General features: G+C 45.6%; 1 protein-coding gene across 1 annotated transcript in view; it reads left to right on the forward strand.

Moving 5' to 3' along the window:
* The first annotated feature begins 502 nt into the window (after window positions 1-502).
* Window positions 503-12,227, forward strand: part of IYD (iodotyrosine deiodinase) — a 35,326-nt gene continuing 23,601 nt past the window's right edge. The window contains exon 1 of the mRNA XM_055433693.2: window positions 503-1,216. Within this exon, the coding sequence (XP_055289668.2) occupies window positions 1,045-1,216 (172 nt within the window). The 5' untranslated portion in view covers window positions 503-1,044. The remainder of the gene's footprint in view (window positions 1,217-12,227) is intronic.

A 12,227-nucleotide genomic window follows, 5' to 3' on the forward strand; every position in this document is an offset into this window, starting at 1 on the left:
TTGTCACCTGCTGAGCCATTGGGGAAGCCCCCATAAAAATATATAGTGCCTGCTAGCGATTCATGGGGTCGCAAAGAGTCGGACACGACTGAGCCACTGAACTGAAACCATGAAAAAGAATGACGCTCTGATCCATATTAAAACACGGATGACTCTTGAAGACTTTCAGCTAAGTGAAACAAGCCATTCACAAAAAGACAAATGCTGCATGAGTCCACTTACAGAAGGTTCCTAGGATAGTCAGAATCATAAGGTAGGAAGTGTGTTTGAGGTTACCAGGGCCTGTGGGAAGAGAAAGTGGGGCGTTAGTGCTTCACAGTTAGAGGGCTCCTGTTTGAGATGATGAAGCAGTTTTTGGAAGAGTGGTGGTGGGTTTACAACACTGTGAATGCACTTGATGTCATTGAACTGGAGCCTTAAAAAGAGCTAGGATAGTAAAGTTTATATTATTATATTTTATCACAATAAAAAAGTAGAAATAGTAAAAATTAGTACACGCTGGTTGAAAAGAATTCAAAAAAAATAGATATATATGAGGCAAAATGTGCACGAGAGGCCTGAGATAGCCAGTCCTTTGCCCAGTCTCTAAAACCACAGGAAAACATCCCAGATTTGGGAACCGCTCAAAAGGGGCTGAGAAGGGGCCGACACTAAGCGACTCCTAGCATCGGGCCAGTCGAAGACACATTGTTCTCAGAGAAAATCTACAGGAGAAAGATGAAATACCTTCTACCATGGCTGGCAAGATCTAGTGCTTTAAAGTATATCCTCAAATCCTGGCAATGATTGTCTAAGAATATATTGATTGAGCGCAGAGTTTAAAAAAGTGCACTCACCCGTGCATCGCCAGGCCCACAACACACCCTGATGCACACAGCTGCGATCTTTGCTCCTTGGCAAAGTCCTCGTGGAGTCAGCAGGTTCCTTCCCCGAGCAAACCCCTCCCTCTGGTCACTCATCTCCCAGCGTCCCCCTCTCCTATTCCTGTTTGTTTAAACCCCAGCCTGGGCGGTATGGACACCCTTCAGGATCAGTCTCACTGCCATGTTTCTTCTGACTCCAGTCTTGGTAGCAGTCATCTGCATTTTGATGGTGTGGATCTTTAAAAATGCTGATGGAGGCCCTCAGAGAAGGAAGGGGGAGCCTAGGGCTGAGGCTCCTCCCTGGGTGCATGAAGACTTGAAAGACAGCACCGATGTCCACCAGGAGGAAGCAGGTAAAGACGCTGGCTCTGCTGCTCAGTTTCCACCGCCTGTATTTTCACGATGAAGGCAAGTGGCTATGGGGCTTATGGAGAGAAATAAGTGCAGGCAGGTCAGTTTCATCATCAGCTTCTTTCATGCAAACAAATTAGTGTGTGATGGAGACATTTCTCTTGGGTATCAGTTGTCATTTGCTGTGACCAAGTAAAAAGCTGGATGGTCAGTAAAAAACTGTTGAAGGGCTGGCTTTCCAAGCTCCTGTCCTGACTGGCTGCTAAAGTCTTTCTTCAGGGGGCACATCACAGGCTGGTGTGGCCATGAGTTAAGAAGTCAGGTTTTGATCAAAATTTTGAAATAAAAAGAAGGGCACCTGTGTAGGAACTCACTACTACTCATTATAGCAGCCCTGTGGGTTACAGACAAGAGTGGCTGTGGTCCTCAAAGCTGAGTGTCTGATGCAGTAGACAAGGCAATGAATGGACAGCTGAAAGAGAGTAAAAAAGAGACAGGCGGAACTGATTATAAGGTGTTTTGAGAAGGCTCAGGATCTTGGCAAGGCAGTTACAGAAAGGCTGAACCAGGTCTGGAGGATTACTAGGATATGAATAGTAAGGGTGAGGAGGTTAAGAGGAACAGAAGGAGCCTGAATACAGAACCGCTAGGAAAGATGCTAAGAAGATGGAAGGACTATGCTGACCAGGGAAGGGGCAAAAATGAAATGGGATGTTGAGGATGGGCGGGGGCATGGTTGACCCGAGAGAGACAAGGAGATGAAGGAGGCAGGCAGGCAGGGAGAGGTTTTGGGGAGCTCTGAGTGATCTGTGTTTGGGGTGGGTCTGAGGTGGTTCTGTGGGCTGGATTTGATTTGGAAGAGGCTCAGTGACTCTCAGCTGGGGTAGTAATGACATCAGTTCAGTTCAGTCGCTCAGTCGTGTCCGACTCTTTGTGACTCCATTGACTGCAGCACGCCAGGCCTCCCTGTCCATCACCTACTCTCGGAGTTCAGTCAAACTCATGTCCATTGAGTCGGTGATGCCATCCAACCATCTCATCCTCTGTTGACCCCTTCTCCTCCCGCCTTCAATCTTTCCCAGCATCAGGGTCTTTTCCAGTGAGTCAGTTCTTCACATCAGGTGGCCAAAATATTGGAGTTTCAGCTTCAACATCAGTCCTTCCAATGAATATTTAGGACTGATTTCCTTTAAGATGGACTGGTTGGATCTCCTTGCAGTCCAAGGGACTGTCAAGAGTCTTCTCCAACACCACAGTTCAAAAGCATCAATTCTTTGGTGCACAGCTTTCTTTATAATCAATTCTCACATCAATACATGACCACTGGAAAAAACACAGCTTTGACTAGACGGACCTTTGTTGGCAAAGTAATGTCTCTGCTTTTTAATATGCTGTCTAGGTTGGTCATAACTTTTCTTCCAAAGAGCAAGCATCTTTTAATTTCATGGCTGCAGTCACCATCTGCAGTGATTTTGGAGCCCCCCACCAAAAATAAAGCTCCATCCTCCCTCCAAAAGAGGCCACCTGGAAGTACATGTGTGCATGTGTGTGCAAGTGTGTGTGTTTGTTCTGAATTGTCCTAACCTTAGGATTTGGGGGAGTGGTGTACACAGCTGGCACTCCATGCTGGGAGCCATGTACCACTGACCATACCATGTACACTGAATATACCACACAGGGTCCAAGCCCAGGCAGTCTCCTAGCAGGGCTGTCTCTTACTCTCCTCCTTGGATGCCAACTATGCCAGCTGAGAAGCACTTCCCTGAATGAGGGGAGATCCAGTCTGAAGCTGGGTAAGGATCTGCGCTGGTAACAATGGGCTGGGCGGTGGGGACAGCGCGATGCAAGAGGTGGATCCGAGGGACAGTCAAGGAAGAACAATGGGCTCTGGCAATAAGTAGATGTTGGGAGAGGAAGGAGAGGGCAGTGATTTGGAAACTGGAAGAATCAGAGCAACACTGTCATATGCGGGTGAGGGGAGGGGCCCGGTTTAAAGGGGAAGCTGTTGAGTGTAGTGCAGGGCGTGTTGGGCTTGAATGAACAGTGGCACATTGAAGCAGAAAGACAGGGAGGTTTCTCGGTGAGAGATCCAGGCCACAGACACTGACTGGAGGGTCACTAGCTGCCGTCTAAGGGGTCGCACAGAGTCGGACACGACTGAAGCGACTTAGCAGCAGCAGCAACAGAAGCTTAAGGTGATACTTGGAACTTGGAAAACAAATGAATTCACTAGGGTGTATTGCTAAAGAGAAGGCTGAGGAGAGAACTTGGTAGGGAGCCCATTCAGATGAGAGAAACTGCCTGGGAGGAATGGACTTGGAAGAAAAGGTGTAGGGAAGAAAGGCCAGGTTAGTAGTCATAACAAGCCCTCCCAGGTATTTTCTGTATCCAATGTCATTTTTACATAGAGTGAAGCAAAACAATACGGGGAGCAGGCACTATTATCGTCCCCATATTACAGATAAGGAAGCTGTACTCAGATCATCTAAATCATTTGTCCAAGCAGCTAGTGGTGGAGCCAGGACCCAGTGGGGGCTGGTTCCAGAGTTCCAGATCTACAAAGAAGGTTTTTCCAGGCTTTTCCAAAGAATGACCCAGAACAGAGCGGGCAGGAGATGGCCCACAGAGTTAAACGTTCCCCGAGAGATTAGAAGTAGTGTGTGCATTGAGAAAAGCCCACTGGCTTTGAAGACCCAAGGGTTGAAGGGATACAGAGGGATCTATGTGGCTGTTAGGGAACCAGGGATCTGGGACCAGGGACCTGCGCCTGATGTGGGGACCAGACACCAGAGCTGTGCGGCCGCTTTCTGTTTCTCTGCCTGTTGATTCACTTCTCATCCTCTATTCTTTACAAGGAGGAATAAAGGGAACATGTAGCGGCCCCCTCAGCAGCCATGAGCAAATTTTCCCTGAGTGTAGAGTTCACAGTCTCTTGTTGGGAATTTTGTTGTCCACATGAGAGATACTTACTGAGGTCACACAGGCACACAGGTGGTAGGTAGGGCTAATGTTTAAACTCAGTCTCCTCTGGCACCCAAGTCCCTGCTCTTAACCACTGGGTGGGTGGACACAGTCTAACAGAGGATACGCTGCCAGTACTGTGGCTCCAATGGAGGTATAATTGGAGAGGAGAAGGCTGCCATTGCCAAGGAAACACAAGATGGCTTCATAACAGTGAACAGAGACCAGGGGCAAGCCATTTTGAAAATTAACAGAGACAAAACAGTAAAATAAATATTGCAGGCCATTCTAGTGTGAGTTGAGGAAAAAAAGCACCAATCCAACCTCTGCCAGCGCTGACTCACAAGGTTCCTGTTCCGCATTCACAGATGGGGAATCAGCCTTTGTGGGGTAGGGGGCAAGGGGAGGAGCGGTGGGAGCGGGACACAGAGAGGACTCATGAGATGTCAGACGCAGACTTTGTCTGGGCACCAGTCAGGCGTGGTGTCCTGATGATGAGTTTCTGTTCCTCTTTATCTGTGGCAGGGGTCTGAGGAAGAGAAATGACCCATATTTAATCTCAAACAGAAAACCTCAGATTGTTTCCCCAAAAAGAACTGAAAATACCACACAAAAATCCTCTAGTCAGTCCCCGATTCATGAAAACTCATGGAACTGGAAATAGGAGGAAAAGACAGGAAACACATTAAGATGTGTCCATTTTAACATTAGTGGGGATTTTCTTTACTTGGCTTCGCTAGCCATCTAAAAGCTAGCATTCTAACTGAATTTTCATTGTCCCAGTCACTGCTAATAAAGGTTTTGCCAAAATTTTTATCTAATGTGTTCAACACCTGAGTATAAAAATGTTCCTTAGACTTAGGAATAGATAGATTTTTATGTACCCATATGCAGCTGTTTCAAACCTGTTCATTGGATCTATGACAGCTCATTTCAGTAAAAGCTTAACAAGTCAACCAATTAGAGATGGATTCATTCCAGTACCAGCTCCTCTGCATGCCAACTAATCAACAACAGTCTCAACCAAGTAACACTGTTCCTATAGGTGATATCCAACCCTCTTACATACTTGGAAGCCAACCAATGCCTGAACTCCATGTTTTCCAACCAGGTGGTGTGCAAGAACTAGCCTGAGGAGGTCTTAGAGGTTCAGAAAATTAATGGACCATTTGTTCACTTGCTAGTAGCTTGAAGTCAGGCCATGATGGGAGAGCTGACTATATTATAGCACTGGAAGTTGGCCAGTGCTATAATTCAGTGCTTTTTTTCTCCCTACTCTCAGAGAGCTGGTTTACCAGCACACCACTGACAAAAATGCTATAAAAGAGCAGCACTCATGACCCGCCTGGCTTTCCTCTGCTATAGGAAGCAAGGAAGTCATCTTCATCTTTGCATTTCATCATCTTTTGACACCCATGCATGCTTCTGCATGACTGATTTTAAAAGGCTGGTTTACCAGGACTCCTGTAAGACATTATGGTCTTAGGACAAAGGAGAGGTAAATTCGAATTCAGATGAGAGAAGATTAGGGACAGGAAAGGATTTGATGGAGATGTCATCCTTGGGATCAAATCTGGGTGGGTGCTTCTGAGGAGAGTGAAGGTCAGCACAGGACACTGGGGACACCAGAACAGGTGGAGGGGCTCAGAAAACAAGTTCTGTCCACTTCACCTGGGATAGCATTGCTTCATTCCAGCTCTTTCAAGCTGAACACCCCCAGACTCCCCAACCCCCACCCACCCTTGTTGTTACTAGTGAGTCAGTTTACACTGCAACAAATGGCTGAGAGGCCCAACCAGAAAGGAAAGTGATGGCTGAGGAAGTGGAAAGGAGAAGTTCCCTGGGCCAGTGCTGAACCCCAAAGTTGTTCCCATTGTCAACTGCAAGGGCGGCGTCACCTAGAGCCTTATTAACATGGTTGCTCAAGGCTCCTCCAAAATTGCAGGGAGGGAACAAGGATGATGTGACACAAATTGGCCTTGCCGTTTCATAGCGGAAAACATTTGGCCTGTTTGCCAAGATTTGGAAGTGGAACTGCAAAAACACAAAAGCAGTTCCCATAGAGATGCAGCCAGGAAAATGCCTCCAAGTTAAACATTAAAGGATAGACATGACCTAGAATTACTTGGCCATTAAACCTAATTAGGGAGCAATTTGGCTCCTTGGCATTCAAGCCACGATACAAGGCGAGTTGGTTTTGGTGTCAGTAGCAAACTTCATGTGTGACAGCACAGGACTTCTGTTAAAAGCAGACCACAGCGGTGTGCATTTATTTTGGAATATGTGGGCTCCACCACTTGAATGAATCCACCAGAGTGGCTTGGCTGGTCTGGGCTGGAGGCAGAAAAGCCACAGGACGGAGGCTCTTGCCTCTCCTTTGATGAGGCCACATTCCCTGGGGGTGGGGGCGTGGGGGAGTGGTTAGGCGTTCAAGAGGAAGTAGAGAACTGTACCTTTTGCATTGGTTCAGTGCCCTGCAGTCCCTCAGAGCTTCTCTCCGTCTGGCTCAGCTGACCCCTTTCCCCAGGTCGAGTGTAGACTTTCTGTCCTGGGAGAGGCTCCAGGAACAGCAGCTCCCCTGTGTTCTGCTCAGAAAGCCCTTCAGGACAATCCAACCTAGCCGTGGTTGGGGCCGTGTGTCTGCCCCACTCAGAGACAAGTCTGTGCTGATAAGGCCGAGAGGCAGCCCCTTCATTCTGCCAGAGTAGGAGCACCTACCCTGGACTTCAGTGGCTGCAGAAACTGCCGAGTCATGCCCCTCGGCTGCCTTTAGTTTCTGCAAATGGAGGATGGACCTGAAGTTAAGGAGGCCTTTCATGCATTGTCTCATTTACCACTGACTCACGACAGAGGAGGCTGGCCTTTGTGACACATGGTGGGGGAGTAGCACTGGTGTCGAAAGTCTGCCGATGCATTTGATAAAGTTGATCTGATGACATCTGGGTTTGGTTCAGGGTGGAACGCTAGAAAGCTGGTAGGTGTTAGTGGCCACTCCCACATCACATCTAGTGCCTTTGGATTTAGTAACTGGCCCATCTCATTAAATGTGTATGGTGTGGGCTCCCACTGCCCCCAGCTAGTAAAGTGTAAGAAGTTTCTCACTACCAGCAATGAGCTACCATGATCCCTACTAGTACTGTAGTTGGCGTTCTCGGTCTCCCCCAAATCCCCTTTTCGCCCTCTTGCCTTCTTCTCCCCATCCTCACATACCCAGGAGTGAAATGTGTGGGTGCTCCCAGGGGCAGAGGACTCTCTTCTACCTGAATTCCATCTGGAATGCCCCAGACCCTCAGGGCCAGGCCCTGGATCTTCTTGCTCTCTTCCCTCTGTTTCGATTGTCATTCTCATCTTTATCTGAGAGCTCCCTAAGCTACATCTCACCTCCTGGACATTGACTTCAGTCCCCCCTAATCCTGAGGGGAAACCATCCAAGACCCCAAGTGGATACCTGGAACCACAGGTAGTACTGACCCCACATATCCTAAGCTTTTCCTATACATACATGCCTATGGTAAAGTTTAAATTAGACACAGTAAGAGAATATCTGAATTGCCAGCATCATTACTCATGTGCTTTGAGGTCATTATGAAATAAAATCGGGGTTACTTGAGAACAAGCAGCACCCCAGCAGTTGACCTGATAACTGCTGTGCTCACTCGCTCAGTAGTGTCCGTCTCTTTGCAACTCCATGGACTGGGACACACCAGGCTCCTCTGTCAGGGGTCCACCAGGCTCCTCTGTCCATGGGGATTCTCCAGGCAAGAATACTGGAGTGGGTTTCCATACCTTCCTCTGGGGGATCTTCCCAACCTAGGGATCGAACTCAAGTCTCCTGCACTCCAGGCAGATTCTTTACCATTTGAGTCACCAAGTAAGCCTTAAAAGGCTCAGTTCAGTTCAGTTCAGTCACTCAGTCGTGTCCGACTCTCCGCGACCCCATGAATCACAGCACGCCAGGCCTCCCTGTCCATCACCAACTCCTGGAAGTGTCTAATTAGGTGGCTATATGGACAAAAGGATGATTCATGTGGGTAGGGGGATGGAGCAGGACAGGCATGAAATTTCATCATCTTGCTCAGAATGGTGCATAATTTAAAACTTGAGTTCAGTTCAGTTGCTCAGTCGTGTCCCACTCTTTGCGAACCCATGGACTGCAGCATGCAAGGCTTCCCTGTCCACCACCAACTCCTGTAGCTTACTCAAACTCACGTCCAGCAAGTTGGTGATGCAATCCAACCATCTCATTCTCTGTCATCCCGTTCTCCTCCCGCCTTCAATCTTTCCCAGCATCAAGATCTTTTCCAATGAGTCAGTTGTTTGCATCAGGTGGCCAAAGTATTGGAGTTTCAGTTTCAGCATCAGTCCTTCCAATGAATATTCAGGACCGATTTCCTTTAGGATGGACTGGGTGGATCTTCTTGCAGTTCAAGGGACTCTCAAGAGTCTTCTTCAACACCACAGTTCAAAAGCACAAATTCTTTGGCATTCAGCCTTCTTTATAGTTCAACTCTCACAGCCATACATGACTACTGGTATAAATTGCTTATTTCTTGAATTTTCCACTTAATATATTCAGAACACAGTTGACCCTGAGTAACTGAAACGTGCCTCAGAAAGCAAAACCTCTGTACTCGGTGGGCAGGAAGGGAGGAACACTGATTTAGGAGTTAAGAAACCTAAGGTGTAGTTCTGGCTCCATGAAGGATTACTGCATGTTTAGGACAAATTAACTGTATCTGTTCATTCCATCTCCTACTGTTGCCCCACCTTCCCCAGATGGTTCAGCTCTCATCCTTCTGTCTCACTTAAGAGACCGTGAAGTGTCTTAACAGTTGTGTTCAGTTGATCTACCCTTGGGGTTTTTTGCGTAATTCATTTCTATGGCTTTCTTACTAAAACACACACACACACACAAATCCCTTAATTGTGAAATGTAAGATAGAGGTTGGTTTAGTCATTAAGTCATGTTGAACTCTTTGCAACCTCATGGACACAGGGATCGAACCCATATCTGCTGCATTGCAGGTGGGTTCTTTATCCTGAGCCACCAGAGAAGCCTATGATATGTAATATGCTGGCTGGGAAAGTATATAAAACATAGATGAATGGCTTAACAAATAATTTGAAAGCAAAAATCCATATAATTATCACTTAGATCAAAAAGTATAAATTTCTAGTACTCCATAAATCTATATACTCCCAGTCACACCTCTTCACCCCACAGACATAACTATTATTTTTAATTTTATGGGAATTACTTCTGTGTTTTTCTTTATAGATATATCACCTAAATATGCCCTAAACAGTAGAGTTCTATTGCTTATATTCTTTTGACTTTGTTCTTTTGCTTAGTATTTTATTTGTAAAATTCATTCAGGTTAGGCATGTGACTGCAGTTCATTCATTTTTGCTGCTGTATAGTATTCTGTTTCATGCTTCTGCTGCTGCTGCTAAGTCACTTCAGTCGTGTCCAACTCTGTGTGACCCCATAGACGGAAGCCCACCAGGCTCCCCTGTCCCTGGGATTCTCCAGGCAAGAACACTGGAGTGGGTTGCCATTTCCTTCTCCAATGTGTGAAAGTGAAAAGTGAAAGTGAAGTCGCTCAGTCTTGTCCGACCCTTAGCGACCCCACAGACTGCAGCCTACCAGGCTCTTCCATCCATGGGATTTTCTAGGCAAGAGTACTGGAGTGGCTTGCCATTGCCTTCTCCATTTCATGAGTATATCACAATTTATTTATTTTACTGTTGATGAAGATCTGGGCTATTTCCAGTTCAGGACAATGATAAACTATGCCTTTAAGAACATTTTAATACTTATTTCCAGGATATACATGCATGACTTTCTCTGAGGTATGCATGGGATCGCTGAATTAGAGTGTGATGGGCATGGAAATGTATCACCTGGATCACCCTTCAAGGAAAGACTTGTTGCTCCTTCTATTGGGAGTGTTGTAAACAAATAGCCTTCAACTGTCTGTATATTCCAGGGTTTACCTTTGTTTTGCCCAAGATTCTGCCTTTCCCAGGGTGGTTTATATGCAATGACTCATTGGCTTAGGGGTATAAAGGCCCAGTCATTTGGGCCTAGTTGGGGACAACTCTTATGGGCTATTTTCCTTCCAAAGAAGCCCTATTGTTGGCTAAGCCATCATCCAAGGCTTACATTGAAGTATGATGTCTTCTGTCCAATCATGTTTCTTCCCTCTCCTTTCCACAAGTTTTGTTCCCAAAGGTGCTTCTTGTAAACATGCTACATATTAGTCTCAGTTTGAAACGGCTTCATGATCTGTCTGATAATTCCAATATCTCAAGTCTTTGTAGGTCTATTTCTGATGCCGGTGGTTTCTATGGTTATTATTCATGACTTCTTATTTTCTTGAACATGCTGTTATTTTTTATTGTACACTGGTTATTCTTTTGGAAAATTACTCATAATTTTTTTTGAGGCCTAAGATATAGTTAGGGCTTCCCAGGTGATACAGTTAGGCTTTTCCTCAGTGGTAAAGAATCCACCTGCCAAGCAGGGGACAGTGATTCTAATCCTGGATCAGGAAGATCCCCTAGAGAAAGAAATGGAAACCCATTTCAATAGTCTTGCCTGGGAAATCCCATGGACTGAGGAGCCTGATAGGCTACAGTTCATGGGATCCCAAAGGAGTCAGACATGACTTAGCAACTAAACAGCAACAAGATATTGCCACTTACTCCAGGAAATAGTCACATTTGCACCTACAAGTTGAGCAACATTCTAACACTGGGACAACTTTAATCTGAGGTCAAGTCTTATGTTTCTTCAGATCACTCACAGGATATTACCTTAGGCTTTAAGGCACCAGGGCTGGATTACTTACAGTTTAGTCTTACCATTGGAACATAAACCTTCAAGCCCTGGGTAGCCCTGGGGTTTGGACTTTTGCCACCATCTTTGTCTGAACTCAGCCTCGTGGCTGTTTCTTGGCATCTGGAAAATACTTTCTGGTCATTGGATTGCTGGTCTACCTCTACTGGTACTAGCCTTCACCTAGATTTTTAACTATGATGTCCTATAGTCACAGATTGGTGGTGGTCGTTTAGTTGCTCAGTGGTGTCCAACCCTTTGCAACACGTGGACCATAGCCTGTCAGGCTTCTCTGTCCATGGGATTTCCAGGCAGGAATGCTGGAGTGGGTTGCCATTTCTTTCTCCAGGTGATTGTCTCAACCCAGGGGTTGAACCCAAGTCTCCTGCATTGCAGGCAGATTCTTTACCACTGAGCCACCAGGGAAATTACAGATTAGCTCATTAATATGTAGAAGAAAATGTTCTAAATTATATTTTACCAAGCATTTTAGCTCTTTTTACTTTAGAGAGTTGGTTTAAATTATGTAAATAACCATTACTGGAAGTGAGAACCCTTTAGTAAATGTCACAACAACCACAATATAATCATAGCCCCAACATCAGTTAATCCATTGCATCAGAATGGATTTATATCTACTCAAGGAAGAAAGTCATAACTGTTTCCTGTCACACAACTGAAAGCATGGGATATAATATGTCTTATCAGTAAATATTCATTGGGTTTTGGGTTGTAAATGAGGAATATGTATGATAGCATTATATTCAGTTTTCTAAAGATACAGTTTAGGCAGTAATGATTCAGGTAAGCCACGCACATGCACACAGATACATTTTGTGGTTCAAAACGATCTAAATCGGTTACTTTAATGAAAGTAAGTGCTGAGCATTTTTGGGAACTTGATCATAGTGGATTCTGATTACCTGCTGTTATCTAAGTAGGAGTTGCCTTCTATTGGTTATGTGGCTTCTCTGCATCAATCTCCATCAGGCTGAAAAATATCAGATCAGGTTTAGGAAAGACTTTAACCTTCGTATAAAAGAAGTGTCTACTCATTAGATTTCACTGATATTTTCAGTGTCTATTTCCTTGGCAGCCTTCTTGGTGAAGCCTTATTTATCTGATTTAAATTTCCCTGAAAAGTCCAACTCACATCAATTTATTCTGATCTGATGTACTGAAGTCCACTTTCTGTACTGGTCTCTTCTTGG

The sequence above is a fragment of the Moschus berezovskii genome, chromosome 10, assembly GCF_049115385.1.
Source record: "Moschus berezovskii isolate FMDL1 chromosome 10, NW_MosBer_1.0, whole genome shotgun sequence".
Taxonomy (NCBI): domain Eukaryota; kingdom Metazoa; phylum Chordata; class Mammalia; order Artiodactyla; family Moschidae; genus Moschus; species Moschus berezovskii.